At 36.7% G+C, this 18,100-nt stretch overlaps 1 protein-coding gene across 2 annotated transcripts in view; it reads right to left on the bottom strand.

Moving 5' to 3' along the window:
- Positions 1 to 7,695: 7,695 nt before the first annotated feature.
- PKIA (cAMP-dependent protein kinase inhibitor alpha) overlaps positions 7,696 to 18,100 on the bottom strand; it is a 44,507-nt gene continuing 34,102 nt past the window's right edge. For both annotated transcript variants that reach the window (XM_015619139.3, XM_015619140.3), the window contains exons 2-3: positions 15,272 to 15,449; positions 7,696 to 10,384 (exon numbers count right to left, since the gene is read on the bottom strand). In XM_015619139.3, the coding sequence (XP_015474625.1) occupies positions 10,305 to 10,384; positions 15,272 to 15,422 (231 nt within the window). In that variant the 5' untranslated portion in view covers positions 15,423 to 15,449 and the 3' untranslated portion in view covers positions 7,696 to 10,304. The remainder of the gene's footprint in view (positions 10,385 to 15,271; positions 15,450 to 18,100) is intronic.

Here is an 18,100-nt window from a genome sequence, read left to right as displayed (position 1 = left end):
AAATCTGCAAAACCCCATTCACCCAGTTAATGTGGTTCATAAAACATAATGACTATAGTGAAACTGGCACATATGTTTGAAATACCTGCTCCACTTGGATATGAGCCTTTGCTATCTCATTTCATGAGAAAGGGCAAAATTAATAGAAAGTGAAGGTGAAAAGACAACTTTGTGAGTCCTGATTTTCATTGCCTAGGTATAAAGAAATATTCGTGCTGGACACTGAAGGGAATTGTCTGTGTAACTAAACAGGAAGTCCCACCAAACACTTTTTATAGGGTCCAATTCAAAGAACCTAAACTAGATTGTGCTGCTTAATCATCCCCTGGAGAAGCTTCTCTCTCTCTTGACTGTCTCTCAGCCCAAACCAGTACAATTGGTTAGATGAGGGATAGGAATTTATGGATTTGAACTGGGACAATTTATTTGGTGAAACCTCAGGGCAAAAAAATACCTTTTTAATTCTCCTTGTGATTGAAGCTTGAAGACAAAAAATTTATCTGTCTGCTTCTGGTAGTCAGAGTGTATTTTCCTGTGAGTTTTATAATTCTCCAAATCTGTTATCTTCAGTGAAGAGAGTCTTTATGAGGTTTTTCTTTGACCTATTAAATCAGATCCACTTTTTTTTTTAAAAAAAAAATCGTATTTCTGCAGAATGTGGTGAGCACAGTCTAGTAACTACTGTACATGTACTGTGCCACAAAACTCCAAGCAGTTACTTTTCTTTTTTTGTTGAAATTAACTGCTCAGTTCTTTCCATTCACTATTACTGTGGAAATATTCAGGATGCTGGAATATCTACTGAAGAGTCCTAATTTTACATGTCCTAAAGAAATAAGAACAGTAGAGAAAAAAACCCCCACAATTTAATATGGGAGATAAAAGCAGTAATATCTGAATTTTTTCTGACCTCACAACACATGAACATAATGCTTCAGAGAGTAGCCCCTAAATGTCTAATGGAAGAGAGTAAGGAGGGATCATAAAAAGGCTGTGAGGTCTTTGGAAGATGTTGACTGGCCTTGCATGTAGCTGACATGAAGGCAAGTCTCCTGCAGGTCCAACTGTGATAAAAATATTATGTTGACAGATCTGCGTGCAAGTTTTGCAAAACTACTGTAATTAGGACTAGGGTTTGTTAGACTACCATGGCAGAATAAATAAGGTACTTTGTCATTTGAAAACAGTGTCTTCAGGATAGCACAGTACAAAGTGCTGACATTTTACATTAATGTCAGATATTTTGTGGCCAAAATTTGGTAGAAGAATATTATTTAGTAAAGGATGTGGATTTTTCTATAATATTTAATATGGGAACTTGTTTTCTTCAACAAAGAATCACAGAATTCCAGAATAAGCTGAGCTGGAAGGCACCCTGAAGGATGCTCCTGTTCCAGCTCCTGGCCTACACAGGGCCATCCCCAGCAGTCACACCATGTGCCAGAGGGTATGGAATGCCAGCCTAATTTTCCAGTCCTTGAATACACACACAAACACATATACATATATGGAAAGTAAATACCTTTCATCAGACACATCTATCATTTTAAGCTCTGAGAAAACAGCAAGTTTTAGGGAAGAATGTGTTCCTGAACAAAAGCAACAGAATTCACAATTGGTATGATTCACAGGTACATTCGGATTGCCAGTAACTCCTTGGGAGAAAGCTGTGCATGCAGAACTGTGTTTGCAATACTGAAAAAATGATTTCTGGTTTTTGAGTGGTACAAGTATTAACACTTTTGCTACATATTGAAGAAATTCATTACTATATGGGTGGCAAGGAGATGAAACTGATTGCCCAAAGTAGTTGTGGATGCTCCCTCCCTGGGCGTCTTCAAGGATGAGGCTCTGAGCAACCCAGTCTAGTGGAAGGTGTCCATGCCCATGGCAGAGGGGTTGGATGATCTTTAAAGTTCCCTCTAGCTCAAACCATCCTATAATTCTGTTTGGAAGTATCATTGCAAGACAACTTACCATCCCTGTCATAACTCATATTACAATACTCTGTGGACTGTGTGAAAGCACAGATAGGCTACTTTAAAGGGAATGAAATTTCTCAGTGGCTTTGTCTTATGCAGAACTGTTTCATAAACTATAATGGTTGTTCACAAGGCTTGTTGGAGGAGGAACATATTCCAGACAGCAAAAAGAGAAAAAATTTGTTGATAAAAAATTGAACCCACAGCAGCACTAAGTCACCTTTCAGACATCAGCAAAGAAGGTAGGAAATAAGTTTACTCACCAGAGCTCTTTTCTGTTTACCCCTTCTCTTTGAAACATCTTGGGTTACTTATGGTACTAGCCACCAAATTCCTTCATTTGTCTTTTTAACACCTAGTTGTTTGACCCAGATCATGGGAATAGCACAAGGAAAGAGAGGTCTATCATAGACACTCTGTAATGCTTTGGAATTTCCCTTCTTCTGAATTTGCCTTGATGACATTGCTGAGGGTTTTTTGTTTGCTTGTTTGGGTTGTTTTGTTTTTTTTTTTTGCAGGGGGAAATTCTGGTAAGCACAAGCTTTCCACAAATTTCAGATGACTATTCTTTGGTTTTGCTATGATGACTATTTAAAAGTTTATAGCCTATTTGATATACTCAGATTGTTAATTTCCTGATAGCAAATGTCACCAGGAAGGTGCAGTATTTTGTCTGTACTGTCAGACAGTGACAGAGTACAGATGAACATGGGCTGGGATTCTTTTGGGTGTCCTCAGAGCTATCAGTTTGAATGAAGACCAGCCGATAATGCATTTCTGATTTCACTTCACCTACTGCAACCAGTTGCAAGGCCTACTTTAAAACCCCAGGTTTATTTCCAGTAGTTATGGAAATCTTATTTATGGGGTATGGGTGCAGTGCCTGGGGAAGTTCTGAAAAATAATGTGTTTTAGGAGATTAAATACAAAAGCCAAGGCCATAATTCAGTCATGTAAAAGATACATTTACAATACTCTGCTGTCATGATTTTCAAAGAGTTTTCTCAACCCGTTAATCTCCCTAAGCCTTTGTATTATGAGTTGGTTTAATTTTGAATCCTTCTATTTAAAAATACACCCCAGTGCCACCAGGAGGTGTCCGTGTGCCATTTTTTGGTTACTTTCTGGGGTCCTCGCCTTTTTTTTATTTTTGGGGGGAGAGCTCCATAATAATGCCATAATAGTAGCAGTTTCTTTAGAATCATTATTATTAATATTATACACTGCTGGTGTTTGCATCTCCAAACAAAAGGGGATATTGTGTTTGTGTCCAGAGAGTTCTTAATTCTTTCCACGGATGAGAGAATTATGGATGAAAAAGACCTGTTGAGTCATCCATCTTCTTCCCTTCTGGCATGCCCTGTTCTCTGAAATATACTGTATAATGTATTGAGTGAGGATATCAGTCTGTTGCTAGGGAAATGATGACTATAATCAGATGTTACACAGTCTACATTTTGACTGCATTGCAGGATCAAAGATGAGGCTGTGAAAACAAAGATTTTTACTGAAACACTTAAGCTGTGCCCTATTTGTACCTGTGTATAATTTCCAGGAAGACAGGAGTGTATACTTCTAAAAGCTAAATATCTCACAGTATTTTTATGTTGCATATTCTTACTGAGTCTGTGATGTTTAATTGAAAAGTATATAGTGTAGTTTCAGTGCAAATACAGGCATAAAACATTTACAGATCCTGAGGACATCACAAATAACTACAAGAAATTGTATTACACTTCAGCCTGAAGTACACCCATTTTAATTACCACATAGATACTCAGCAGTGTCCATCAGAGTGAATATTAAATCTATTTTCATTTGAATATCAGATAGGAAGAAAAAATTGATAAAATATACCTTGTGATAGAAGGTATGGTTCAGTTGTACTCCACAGGCTCTCTTGAAAATCCTATTCCAACTAAACCAAAATACAGTGTGTTGCAACAGTCACAAGCATCACCTGTGGATGCTGTGTCTTAGGGAGGGCCATGTGCAGGAATGACACTTTTTTTCATGGCTGTAGAGCCAGATTGGGTTTTTCTACTTTTTATTACATCTTCTAACCAATGTATTTTGATAAAGTGCACACAATCTTCGTTGAGAAGAAATTGTTAGCCTGCAAACAATTTCCAAATACAATGGTGTGTTGTATGGGTTATGGCTAAACTTCTTAAAATGTTAAAAAGCTTTTTAAGTTTGCCAGATCTAATTTAGCAGCCACATTTCTATGAGGATATGATTTTCTGGCTACCTGTGTAACACTCCAAGTTTAAAGCCTCCCCCCTCCCCAAATTTATACATAGTGCTGGTGTTTTATATTCATCTGTAACTATAATACCATTCCACCAAACACCTAGCATAGCCTCTTCCAGGACCAGTTATTGGATTCCCACAAGTGATGGCAGTCCCAGGACATTTTAAAGTAGATCTTCACCCCAAGGACACATCTGTTCTTTTCTATTGATAGAGAGAAATATTAAAGCAGAAGGGCATATCATTACAGTGCATGTGTTCTTGTATCAATAGCCACCTACTCACCCAATTGGAAAGAATGTGGAAACAGAAGTCATTTTACAGGCAAGTGAGTTGACTAAACTAGTAGTAAACACAGTGAAATTTCACTAAGGCTTAATAGATTCCCACATCTAAGACATGGCTAATACACATTGGCTAAACACTTGCCATTTGAGTACCCTAATAATAACTGAATTCTATTAAGGAAAATGCATGGTTTTGCTGATGTGCACATTCTAATACTGAATTTCTTTGCAAAATCACATGTTGTCCTTTTTTTATTGAAAAAAAGAACAAGCAAATAAAATATACGAGCAATGAAATGGATCTGTTAGCATGCTGTGTGGTTAAAAATATCATGCTTTCTTTGCTTTCTTGGAAACCTGTTTTTGGGTTGATAATTAACTGTTTTGTGTATCTGTTTGCAATACCCAATGTTTGATGAATGCAACGAGACAATTTACATGCTAATGCCACAAACCAGATGTAGAATAGATCAACTCACATGCAGAGCTGCTCAAGATTTGATCTCTCAACAAGGATTTCCCACACCTCTTGTAGGTGACATGTCAGTATTTCCTATCAATTACTGCCAAACTATCTTTTTAAAAAAATTAATCTCTTATCTTTTTGTATGCAAAATCCTCATTAATTTTTCAGGTTCAAAAGTTTGGGTTCTTTTTCATGAAACTAGATCTAAGTATTAACTGATAAACCACTGATAAAATAGGTTTATTATTTAGCAAATACAAAACACTTATCACCTTTCTTTGCTATTGAAAGAATGTTTTTGTCCCAGATATTTTGGGAGCACTCAAGATCATCTGACTCAGTTGAACTTTTGTAAAGCTACTTGCTATCACACTACACTCATGGATCATCACTGGAGAATTTCCTAACAGCAAACAGGACTGAAAGTGTATACTGATGGCTAATTTGCTAAAAGCTTACCTTAAGAACTCATAAGCAAGTCATCACTAGCACTGGTCTTTCTACAAACATTTTGTTTCTGGGTACTGAAGCATGTGTTGCCTGAAAATACCAAGAGACCATTTATAAACACATCATGTGTTGACAAGTCTGTCCTGTCCTCAATCCTAAAACATCAGCAGCTCCTAAGCCATAATGTAAAAATCAATGTAAAATGACAGTACATGAAGTCCTGCTGCTTTCAGAAGACGGGGATGCTTTTTGTAATCATGAGTGCACTATATTTTTGTTTACCTTTACTCTCTGCTTTAAAGCTTGTTCATATTTTGTTAACTCACTATTAGATAGCGAATTAATACTCAACCACATTGATCATTTCTGTCCCTACTATCTTGCAGGAGAAAGTAAGTTCAGCCTGAAGATGTAGAGAACAGTGAGAATGCTCATGCTACAACCTTTATTTCTATAATTTTCTTATCTGTTAAGAGTTTCTGCTTTTTGAGAGCATTCTGTGACCTGTGTTAGAGAACAAGAGGTATCCTTGATTTCATTAGAACCTGGTGATACTTGGATTGGTCTCAATGGTACGTGCCACAGATTTATGGATGCTTCTGTTCTAGAGTACAGTTGAGAAACAGAAGTTGGTTCTGAAATCAAAATAACACCTAAAGTTGAACAATTTGTCTTTTTAGCCACTATCAATACATCCTAATTCTTCATCATATAATGGAGGAAGCTATTTTATGCACTGGGCCCACCTGCCTTACTATTAAGAAAAGATATCCTCCTTATATTGCTGGCCTATCTTCCTGAATTCACACTTCCTTCCTGGCTCTATTGCTTCTCTTGTGAAAAGAACTTTGAAACAGATCCTATCTGTGCAATGACCAAAAAGATTAAGTGAAACAATCTTTCCACTCAAGTCTTTAGTCAGTCAATTTACAGTATTTCTAGGGTATCATTTTACATCAGGGAACCACGGGACAGAAAATAAACCAGCTAGAAAGAGAGGCAGAGCAAAACAAAATCACAAGTTGGCCAATAAAACCCCAGCAGTTCAACACAGGAACACTGCTGGGGTAAGGCAAACTCTGTCAAAGCTGAGGTTACTATACTGTGCTCAGTCTCAACAGCAGCTCTCAGTCCTTCCTCTGAACAAAATTCCGTGATGTTTCTGAAACATAAAATACAAACAAAATTAAGAACACACGAAATTCTACAATTTAGCTGAGAAAGGCATTCATACTGTAGAAATTCCATCTTTACCACTTTGGTAGTTGCTCCTTCTGGGCACCAGATAATTAATTATCCATTTGCACTCCTATGAGGATACACCTTTTCCCATTTCAGAATTTTGGGGAAAAAAAAATGCAAAAGAAATTACACAGATGAGGACCCAGTATACTGACATTTTTTCACATTCAATAATGGTGTTATTAAAGGTCATGGTGAACTTTTGGCTCTAAAATGATGGTTTGATGAAGTAACAAATATGTGTGCCTGCTGCTGTCTTTTAAAACATGCTTTTTTGAAGTTACATGGCCAACACGGAAGGAAATAAGCCAAAGAAAGAAATGCCAATTATAGTGCTAATAGTTCTGCTTGTTTCAAGTGGACAGGGAACCTGGACCCTGCAAGTGCAATATTTGTGGATATAGTCATAGACTTTATTATGGAAACAAGAACATGAATACAGAGACTTTTCAAGAGATGGTCCTTCAGAGTGACCAAGAGACTGTAAAAAAACAAACCCAAAAATGAAACAAAAACCCCATCACCATCCCACCAAAGCCAAATCATTTAAGGATAAGGAGTATTTATTATGCTGATATTCCAGACCTGACTTTGTTGTGTTTATATAACTTTTTGGGAAGATCTTTCTAAGACAAGCATGGATTAAACAGACATTTAATTATTATGAACACAATAAAATAGAAAGAAGATACTGGAAGAGAAGCCAGAGTGTGAAGTGAACTGAAAAAGGTAACTAACAAAAGCAAAAATAACCCAGTCAAAATCTGGTTCTGCCATCAGTGTCCCTCTTATATGATGCAATTACACAGAAGTAAAGGTGTGAATATATTGAAAGTAGCTTTTCTGTAATTGGTGCTTCTGCTTTGGTAACAATAATATTCAAGATACACTGTGGTGACTTGGCACAGACTAACCACATGTTTACATTAAGTGAGGCCTGCTTATAGATGCTACAGAAATATCCAAAATTGGGATAGCAAGCACAGCTCAAGCGATAAATCAAGCACTTGTACACTTTTGAGGGAAGAGGAACATAAATAGCCTTTTACTCCACTAAAATTAACAATGCTATTTTCCATCACAAAGAGACGGGTTTCAAAAATCAGCAAAATACTCCATAATTTGTTTAAAAACAAGAGAAAAAAGAGGAGAAACAGAAGAAACGGGTACAAAATAGAGAGGAAAGGCTGAAATTAATTTTATTTAACAACACAAAAGAATTAAGAAGGAAAATATACTAAAATAAAGAAAAGCAATGAAGGAAAATAAGGAAAACCATCATTTTAATATACTGTAAATACTTATTTCACTATTGCCTTTTTTTGCAACATTTTACTGATGTTTCATGGATTATCAATAAAGAAACACTATAAAAAAACCCCTAGAATCCTATTTCCTTCCGGCATTTGTGCTAGATTGACAGTAACTAGTCCATGACAACGAGTTCAGCTTGAAGACTTGATGCAAGAGCAAAATGGGGAGAAATAATAAAAAAAAAGGCAATAATAATGTGTTAAGTCTGAAAGGAACACCAAGTGAAACAAATGAATGAAAGTTATTTAAGGATAACAGTATTTCCAAAGCAAATGGACTACTTCTCTTACTAAGAAGATAGGGCATTTGACAGCTAGTAAGACAGCAAGGCATTCAGCTTCGAAACACTAAAAGTTGAGAGTTAATATTACACGCATGAGCCACAAGCATACGGCTGGCTTGTTTTTTATTAACACTAATAAATGATCTCATAATACTGATCAGAAGTGGGTTTTTCCTCCACACGTCTCACAAAAGATTCTCAGGTGACAAATACTATGATACATATGGTGGAAACAAACAGCTGTGGCCACAGAGATGTCTTGTTAACTGATGATTAATATATTCAGGAAGCAATCACACTATTCATTAGTAAAAGTTTACAAACATTAAAAAGTGCATAACATTTGAAACCAACAACACAAAAATATATATAATATATATACTATATATAAAGTGACATCACCTCCTATTAATAAAAGAAAACAAATCTTCTGACCTTGTGATTGGTGCTTGTGTGATTGCCATGGTTTACTATCAGTCACTCTCTTCACTCACCTTAGTCACACAGAGGTGTGGCTGCCCCATTTTGCAGCATTCAGCCTCATGTATGGCCTTGTCTATTGGGGCAGGATGAGGGGAAAAAACAAATCAATCAGCAATAGCTACGCAGAACAGGTTATTAATTTGTAGATATTTTAAGTGATGTCCTGGATGGACAAGCTATCCTGGTATTTTGATGAAGGCCCGGTTTGGACTGTCATTTTGGAATAGATGAAATGGGAACAAATCTAGTCTTTGGGTGCTAGATGCCAAGTCTCTCACCTCCCTTTCCAACTCCAAGCCACAAGGCTACTGTAGCAGATTCTAGCACTCAGCTGTCCTGGTGCATCAGTAGCAGGCTACTGGCTGTGCAAACTCAACAGCCTGATCAACGGAGGCAAAGGGAAGGAATAGTAAAAATTGAACCTCTTGCTGAATTCAGCCCAGGATCCACTCATTGGACTATCCTGCATTCTAAAACTAATTTCAGAATACATAATTGGCAATAGCCTATGCCAGTTATTTTCCCATGTGTAAACAAGGCCTATCTTTTACAATGTGAATCAGGAAAACCTCTAGCACCGTGGAATTAGTTTGAATTTTAACCCATATAAGGTTATAAATGTATTCTTAAAACTACTGTAACAATAAAATACTTGGAATAACATTTTAAAAAAATATCTCAGAGAAAGATTAAGAAATTGGGACCAAAATTAGAAAAATGGGGAAGAATAACATAAAAGATTCAATTTGAGTCTCTGATATGCAACTAACTACAGGCAAGTGGCAAAACTGTACCAAGGACACAACACACGCTCAAGTATTCACATTAACAAATCGTTTTGAAGGCTCATCTAGTAACAAATTAGAGTGTTGCTGAGTCATTTATGTTTAGGCATAATCAATTTAGCGGTTGACGTTTAGATCTATCATGTGCACATCACCACCTTATGCAAAAAACCAGCCCTTTCAAAACGTGTGGTAGAAAAATTCACAGTAACAGAAATATTCTTCATAAGCAGTTGAGAAGGGGCAGTGTGGAGCATCTAAGTCGTACAATACAAAAACCATTGTAAATAACAGAGCTGTAAAACAGATGCAAAGTTCTAAAAACAGTGCTTTCTTTACAGTTCTTATAATGGGCAAACACTTTGGCCAGAGAATTTTAAACTCTGAGGATCACACAAGCCTTTGCTTAAGATACACAATTAGATCCTCTGATGCTTCAAAGGCCATTTGCTACAAGATTTACCTGTTCTACTTTCTAAAAGTGTTCCCATCGAGTAGTCATTATGAAGGGATCCATCTGATGACACTATCCCAAAAAATCAATACATGTTCAACCATTGCTAATGACAGAGGTAGAGAAAATTCTGTCTTCTGTCACAGCTTGTACCCAGATTTTTAGCATTGTGTTGAGTGGGTTCCAGCAGTGAAGACACATGCACTTTCTTTTCTACCAGCTTGCTCATGGAAACAAATTTGTTCCAGCACACTCTTGTAGCCTGAAAACATCCAGCAGCTGCTCCACTCGGTCAAAGTCCGATGTCAGCTTTCTTGCTTTGCTGCCTCCCCTTGGGCCTCCCCGGTTTGCTCACTTGGGTTTCGTTGTGCATCTCCTTCTCCTTCTATAACACAGGAAAAAAAGGATGAGAAACCTACCCTAAAATAAAGAGAACCCTGATTGTTCATCCATCATTTTCAAAAACAAAGTAAAAAGAAACTGAAATATGAAACTCTTCACTACTAAGATAGCTAAACTTTGTTTTAGAAAGTGACTCTTGAGATGCAAATTCCTAGCTGCAATCACAAGTATCACTTTAAATAAATAGCAAAGGTAGCTAAAAAATCATGAATTTAACAAAAACAGTAATTGCTGAAAATTTATTCACTATGATGCTGTAACAGTATAAGAGAAAAAAAACCATTGCACCAATCTGAACGGAGGTTGCTACAAAGAGATGCAACTTCAATAAAAGCTATAGCTTGTTAAAGCTGCTTTACTTCTGTGCATCCGTTTTCAGCATCATGTCCATGCAGTTCAGTCCAGCTGTCTCACTGCAAACCACAGAACAACCTGAGGAACAGATCACATCCTGCAGAGGCACAGTGAGCAGAGCAGACAACTCACAGTCTGTCTAAAGAAGGCTAAGAAAAGCATTGTCAAATGCGTTTACTATCTACATGCAAAGCGTTGTATTTCACATAACAATTAAAGACCCCACAGGTTCAGGCAACAGGAAGGTAAGTGCAAGTGAGACACAAGTCCCTGAACACTGGACTGATCAGCTATAGATACACAACAAGGAATAATGTTAAGACATACATCGTCTCTTGTATGTTGCAAGGATTCTGAGTAATTTGTAATGAAATGGTTTGATAAATTACGGGAAGAAAATTCCATGGCTAGGTTGTAAGGAGGTCTAGATAGATGTAGCAGCGCCTCCTAATTTTAATCTACAGATCTTTAGAATGAAGTCAGGGCTCTCAATGCAGATATTTATTGTTTCTTCATTTCAGATCACATGGTGCATCTGCAGATTTATTTCTGTTTATAGAAATAAGCATCATAAACGCCTTCTCTTTTCTGTGTAGAAGAAAGGGCACGCTGGTAGGGGAGAAAGTTCTTTGCCTTGCAAAAAACATTGCAAACAGCTTAGACATGACAGCTGTGTTTTGTGCATGCACTGGGTATTTAGGCAGGAAAATGCTTCAAAGGGTACTGTGAATTATCACATTCAACCTGATTTAAAGTTGCATGGAAAGTTGATTACCCATTAAACAGGTTTGCTCTGTTCATTATGGGCTGAGTAGTAAATACACAATTGTTTTGCAAGGTATTTTCTCAGAAAACTCTTCACTTTCATCTCTCAAATTAGAAAGGATTCCATCAGGACAGAACTATGTGTGATTATTTACTATTGGGCAGAAATCCCTTTTGCCCCACTTGTCCAGATACTTTCTGCAAACCTCCTACATTTATTCTGATACTGCAGAAGATGTGGTAAGTGTAATTTCAGGGTTTTGTTTCTTTTATGCCTGCTCTGCCCTACATTTATTCTGACTACTACTATGTGAGCAAGCCAAACTTGCTTTGTGGAAATATCAACAAAAATAATAGGAAAAAATCCCAAAACTGAAGAGTAAAAAACACTCTTTCAAGGAATTTGTGTTTAAAAGAAAAATCACTCCTGGACAAAAACCCTAAATTTTTCACTACCTTAAACATAGAGTACAGAGTTCCAAGGAAAGAGCACTAAGGTTCTAATATACCACTTCTCGAAAGATTCTTCTAAACTTGCTGAAAAAACCGACTAATCTACATTCATTTAATCTATAATACACTATCCTGGTACCAGCTTTTTCTTTCTACTGGCAGAGCTCTCCTACTAAAGGCTTTAAAATATACTTACAGAGATAAATTTGCTTTTAAGTTCTGAGAACCTCAACACTGCAAAGCACATTGCTATTCTTCCTTTAAAGTCTGATGGCTAGAAACCCTGAAGTGCAAGATTGTCATTTTTATACATAATTTTCAAACCAGCAGGCAGTATTAAAAAAAGAAACAAAACTAAATAATACAATACTCTAAGCCACAATACAGTTGTGTGAGTTGGTCAGCTGGTTACAGTTACCAGTCCTGCTAATGTGCAGCTTTTATCTCCATTTTCTTCCTGTAACATTACTGACACTACAGTGTCTATCACTATTCCTCCTGCTTACACCCAAAACATTTCTACCATGGACTAAAATCAATTACTTTCAATCACTAATTTATAGAGTTTTCTGTGTTTTTTTTAGTTCTTCATTCCAGTTCTGTATGTCTTCAACACCCTATTACCATCATTATTTGTAGGTGCTTGGACCAAGCATCTACAACTTTTACAAGGAAATGTCCTTTTCACTTCTGTGTTCTATAGCACGTAGAAAAACAGCAGTTTGTTTTAGAGATAGATCTGCAGAGGCTCGTCCTCATTCTTCCTTGTACTTTCCCCTCACTTCATCATTTAGCTACAACCTGCAAGATGACCAAGTCTCTTGGATTGCACTGGTTACCTTAAGAGTGTTGAGCAGAAGAGCTATCTGTTGATTTCCCTGCTAAAAATCTTTTGCTTCTGTCTTATGAATTCTCTTCCAGTTTTCCATCTATCAGATGTACACAGTGTTGCTTTTACTCAATTTAGATAAAATGTATTGACACAGTCCTTGGAACCTGTATTTTGGGGTTTGGTAAATATATCCATTCCATAGATAATAGCAGGTTGTTAGCTTGCTATGGACAAAGAAAACTGGGACAGTTGTTTTGAAGGGAGGATATCACACAGTAATTATACTTATTACACATAATTATGCAGTAAACTCTTGATTATCTGTCGTTGGCTCATTGATGAGGGGATTAACCAACACTCACTTCAGGTATCAGCTATTGAGTAACAGAAAAACACATTGTCTTTGAACAAGTCTAGCGCTGTTAAAAGCTGTTCTGTTTTTTTCCACAGGAGAAAAATGTATCTGAAGGCTTTTCAAAGTCAATGTACTAAATATGCTTGGGTAGTTTAATTTAAATATCTTTTATAACCACCTTTCTTTTCCTTCAACATCTGCATTATCCTACTCTGCCATTACTCCATGCAGCTGAAAGCAAACACACTTGCAGTTTTGTAAGAAAATGCATGCAGCTGTAATAGAAATGAAAGAATCGAAACTTGATGTCTATATTTATATAATTAAGTTGTACTTAGCATAAATTGTTTGACATGCACCTTGAAAGAAATAAGATATAGCTGCCAAACATTTGTTTTCTTCTTAATCCTGTCAGGTGTGATGCACATATGCATCCTACAAGCATTAATATATTCTTGCAAATATCCTACAAGCACTAATATATTCTGAACTAGGATTTTACATGCAAAATATTTTTTAGCCTCTCTCGATTTGGAATGACATGACGTGATAATACACTTAATACTTGCATGAATGCTAGGTAAGACAATGCCTTTTTCAGTAATTTTGGTTTGGAGGCTTTAAACTTGGCCCCTAGTTGTACTAATAATACAGGATTTAAGTGTATTTTCATTTTATCTAATGGAAACTGAATAACCTTCTGAAGAAGTATGGAGACATTTCTGTGTTTCTACTATCTAAAGCAATTTTATGAGCAGCTCTGTATACTTTTCTGCATTGATTAAGTTACCTGGGCTTTAAAAGGGATCACCAAGAAGAACTAAAGAGACTCCTGAAAACACATTTCTGGCTTATAGAAACTCCACTGTTTAACTTAAAAATCGGGACTGCTTTTATCTTCTAAATGGACAAGATCAAAACCAATTTTGATAAGTGTAAATCTGAGACTGAAGAAAATTAAAGCACAAAGGAACGTTGGCATTATGCCTTTCAGATGGCACCTACTTTCTATTTTTCCAACATTTTACACCTGTCCCCACTAAAGTAAAAAGACACACCTACACACATACTTATAAAGCATTTTTTTAAAAATAGAAATAAACTAAAGGGCCCTGCCCAGCTAGAATTGCATCTAGAGTCTATAGGTTCCAAAGAGGCAATTGCAAAAGGAATGACTTAGGATGTACATTAGTCCAAAAGCCAAAAAAAGCAGCCCTCCTTCAAAACAGCACTACAACCACCTCAACACCATGCTGCCCATATGTGATTGTTCTGTCAGAGACTGCCTCTCAGAACTCGTCTTTATCTCTGAGAAAAGTATGTGCACAAACAGGGCAGCTGCTTATCAACAGTTTCTTCTTTGCTGCATTTATTTTCTTCTGCTATTATTAAAATAAGAAAAACCCTAACATCTGAAAAGGACTATCTGTAAGATCCATTAATCAGCTGCTACTCATCTAACATAAAAATAAATAGTCAGTCATTACTATTTTTATTTCATGTAAGGTCCACTCTCCCTCCTTACTCTCAACTGAATATGCACAAACATTTAAAAACGTTGGTAGTATTAAAGATTTAGGGTTGCATTACTGTTTATCACCTTAGAAGGAGGACAAGTATCAGCAGAAAAGAGGAAGAGAAAATTCACTCAGAAACAAAGATCCAGGTAAAACAAACAATAGTGCATTCCTATTGCTCTGCCCTTTGGCAGTTGAAAAAGTTAATTTCACAACAACCTTTCAGCAGACACATGGCTTCTACAGGCTTCAAATCAGAGAGCTTCCATTAAAGGATATTATGCAGACTTGGGTTTTAATAAAGACTTCCTTATATTTAATTTTTCATAAAATTTATCCTGATTTGGACCCTGTCACTAGGCACTCACTGCAGAACAACTTTTCTTTTTTCAGTGACATCTTGTACTTGCAAATAACCACCCTTTCTGATTATGAAATCCATGATTCTTATTGCAGGCAACCCATGCTAATTAGAAAAACAAAAATTCTCCTTCTGAGGGACAAGGGAGCAATGTGGGCACATAAACCATGTGTTGTGTACTAGTTGTCATTTTAGTTTGAAATAAATATAATAAAAGCTCAAAACATACTCACCTGTTTTGTTTATATCAAGCTCTGATAACTTTAAGGCTAGTTCACTAGAGTTCCCGCCTGGAGACGACACAAGGATGTCATGTAACGCATTTCTTCTACCTGTTCTTCCTGAAGCAATAAAGTCTGCATATGTAGATTCCACATCAGTCATTGCTAACAAATATCCACATAGCAGTACCTGGATGGGAGGAAAAAAGAGAAACAAAAATCATCACTTAGACCACCATAAAAACAGATGACTTTATGGCAGGTTCCTATTACAGGGTAGATTGAGGCATCTTCTTCCACTGGTTAGCCAATCTCAAAATTCTGAGAAATTAGAGAAGGAACAAAGTAGAAAGCAAAAACACTGTGTGAATTTTATGCCATCTGTATGCACAGTATCTTACCCAACTTCATTTTCCATGCTTCATAAAGAGATAGTGAGTACTTTATAAAAGCAATGACCTCAGCAACATAATTTCTTTATGGAGTTGTCTCTGCTTTTAATATTAGCTGAGATGTAGGAGGTAGGCAGGGGGTGGAACAAAGTTCTTTTCTACTAAAAGCAAGAATGTAACGAGTAAGAAAGTACAAATCGATAATGCTTTTGGACGCAGAACCCTGTGCTCATACACAGACACAGTTATGTTTTGTATATTTTCTTTTCTCTTGGTATTAGTTTTGGCATTGTATACAGACCTCTTCAAGCTCAACTAATTTATTTTGGTGTGGCAGTTTCCCTAAAGCAAATGCATTACCATAATGCTTCTGAAATGAGTAGAGACGTGCTACCAGAGCAAGCAGAATAGCTAAACTAGAATGCAGAGGTTTGAAAGCAGTGCCGTGTAAGCTAGGTATAAACCTAGAACTTCTTTTCATTAGAAAACAATTATTTCTTGTGTCATTATGGAATAATGTGATGATATGCATTAATGCAAGATCTGACAAAGATACAAGGAATACAAGATGCTATTTCAATCTCATTTAAGAGAAAGATTTGCCTCTCTGCTGCAATATATGCTACAGATCTAAGCTATTAGAATTTTATTTTCTTAATTTATAAAACGTTGAAGAATATAGGGGAGGAACACTTTCTCTTGCTGATCACATTGCTTTTACTGTAGTTTCATGTGTACGTGTCTAAGGTTTCCTGCAAAATGCTAGGCAACCATACCTTCCCCATGTTTTCTGTTTCCATGTAATAGAGGAATCAGGGAAGCTTTCTGCTGAAGGAGTACTCCAAAGAAAAGAAACACTACAGAACTACTAAACCAAAGCAGCACCCCCACAGTTGTATGCTTCCTCCATTCCTAAGCAGAATTTCTCTGGTTTTGCACACTGCAGACAGAGGACATGGCCACACAGGCAGAAACTCACAGCTGCCTACAGCGAGAAGCTTTAGCTGCTATTACTAAAGTAGCCAAAACTTTACATTTGCATAGAATGCACTAATCTTTTTCATCAGTTCCTACTGCAGGTGCTGGACACTGAAGCAGCTCTTGAAGTCATCACAAACATTAACAGCAGCAAAAGGTTTAGCTTTCTTTCTTCAAATTAATGACAAAACCCCTAATTTTTAATAAACACTTTTTATTTTAAAAATAGATACAAAAAAGATAGCCAATCCTTCTCCACCCTCACCTCTGAATAACTTTACAAACCCTGTTCACTTCTTATCTTCATTCCATTCCTCACCTCCCCAGATTCAGTCAGCTGTATGAGGGTGTACATATGATGTGTGAGAAGCCAAGAAAAGTGTTCTACACCTTATTTTATTTAGTCTAAACATAACTACATCAAGTATTATTGCAAGACTGACTGACTTGAAAAGAAGTTCACTGCTATCAAGCATTGGTGTCCCATGCCAAACACTGAATGGCTGACAGGCTAATTTTACTCTTATGATCAACCACCGTGATACAGGAAACAGCTTTAGAAAACCAAACCAACAAAGAAACAAAAACTCTGACAAACCAACAACCAAAACAAATCAACAACACAAAACCTAACACCACCACCTAGGGAGGGAAAAGAGGTCAGCACTGACTGAAAGCCTGCCTGACACACGTAAAGTAGCACAGTGCCTGTTTAATAACAAAAGCTTTTATGAGAATGAGACCACGTGCATTTCTTCCTCTGAACTGCCCTCTGATTGGAACACTGCAAGAATATTGAAGCACGTGAGAAGTCTACCATTTGTTCTTTGCCCAATGTTTAGACACTGCAATGCCAAATGTATCAACCGTGTAGTAATGCACCATGTAACTTGCAAAGGTGAAGGGAAACAATGAGGACAGTTTTTTATAAGAAAACAGCACAAGTTTTCAGACTTATCTGACCCATTCACTGAAGAGCATTCACCAAAATCAGAGACTAAAATATTTTAATCAGAATTCACTAATATTTGTGCATGTTCTTTATTGCAACTGACTTGTAGAAAAGGAAGTGAAAACCATGAAAGTAATCAATATACAGGCTTGGATTTCATATTAGTGTAGGACCAGTCCAAAGTCACCACAGCTATCACCCCCGTGAAGACATTAATTTATTTTTAATTTATTTTTAAGAAAAAAAAAACAAAAAAAACCCCACCCCAGAGTTGTTTTCTTTTCTTCTTTAAAAGGTACATATGAGTGCATCAAGCCCAGAATAACCAGAGAAAACTATGACTGAGATGGAACAAACTGCAGGGCTGTAAGACTTGCAAAATAATCCAGATCATACTCCATGAGATATTCCATGGATGTACAAACCATACTCCACAGAATATGCTTCTGAAATATTATACTGCTCTTGAAACATTCCATATAAATGGAGAACACCACGGGAAATCTCAAGCTTCTTTAG

This window comes from Parus major, chromosome 2, assembly GCF_001522545.3.
Source record: "Parus major isolate Abel chromosome 2, Parus_major1.1, whole genome shotgun sequence".
Taxonomy (NCBI): domain Eukaryota; kingdom Metazoa; phylum Chordata; class Aves; order Passeriformes; family Paridae; genus Parus; species Parus major.
The sequence above is the reverse complement of the archived record's forward strand: the minus strand, read 5'-3'. Positions and strand labels throughout refer to the sequence as shown.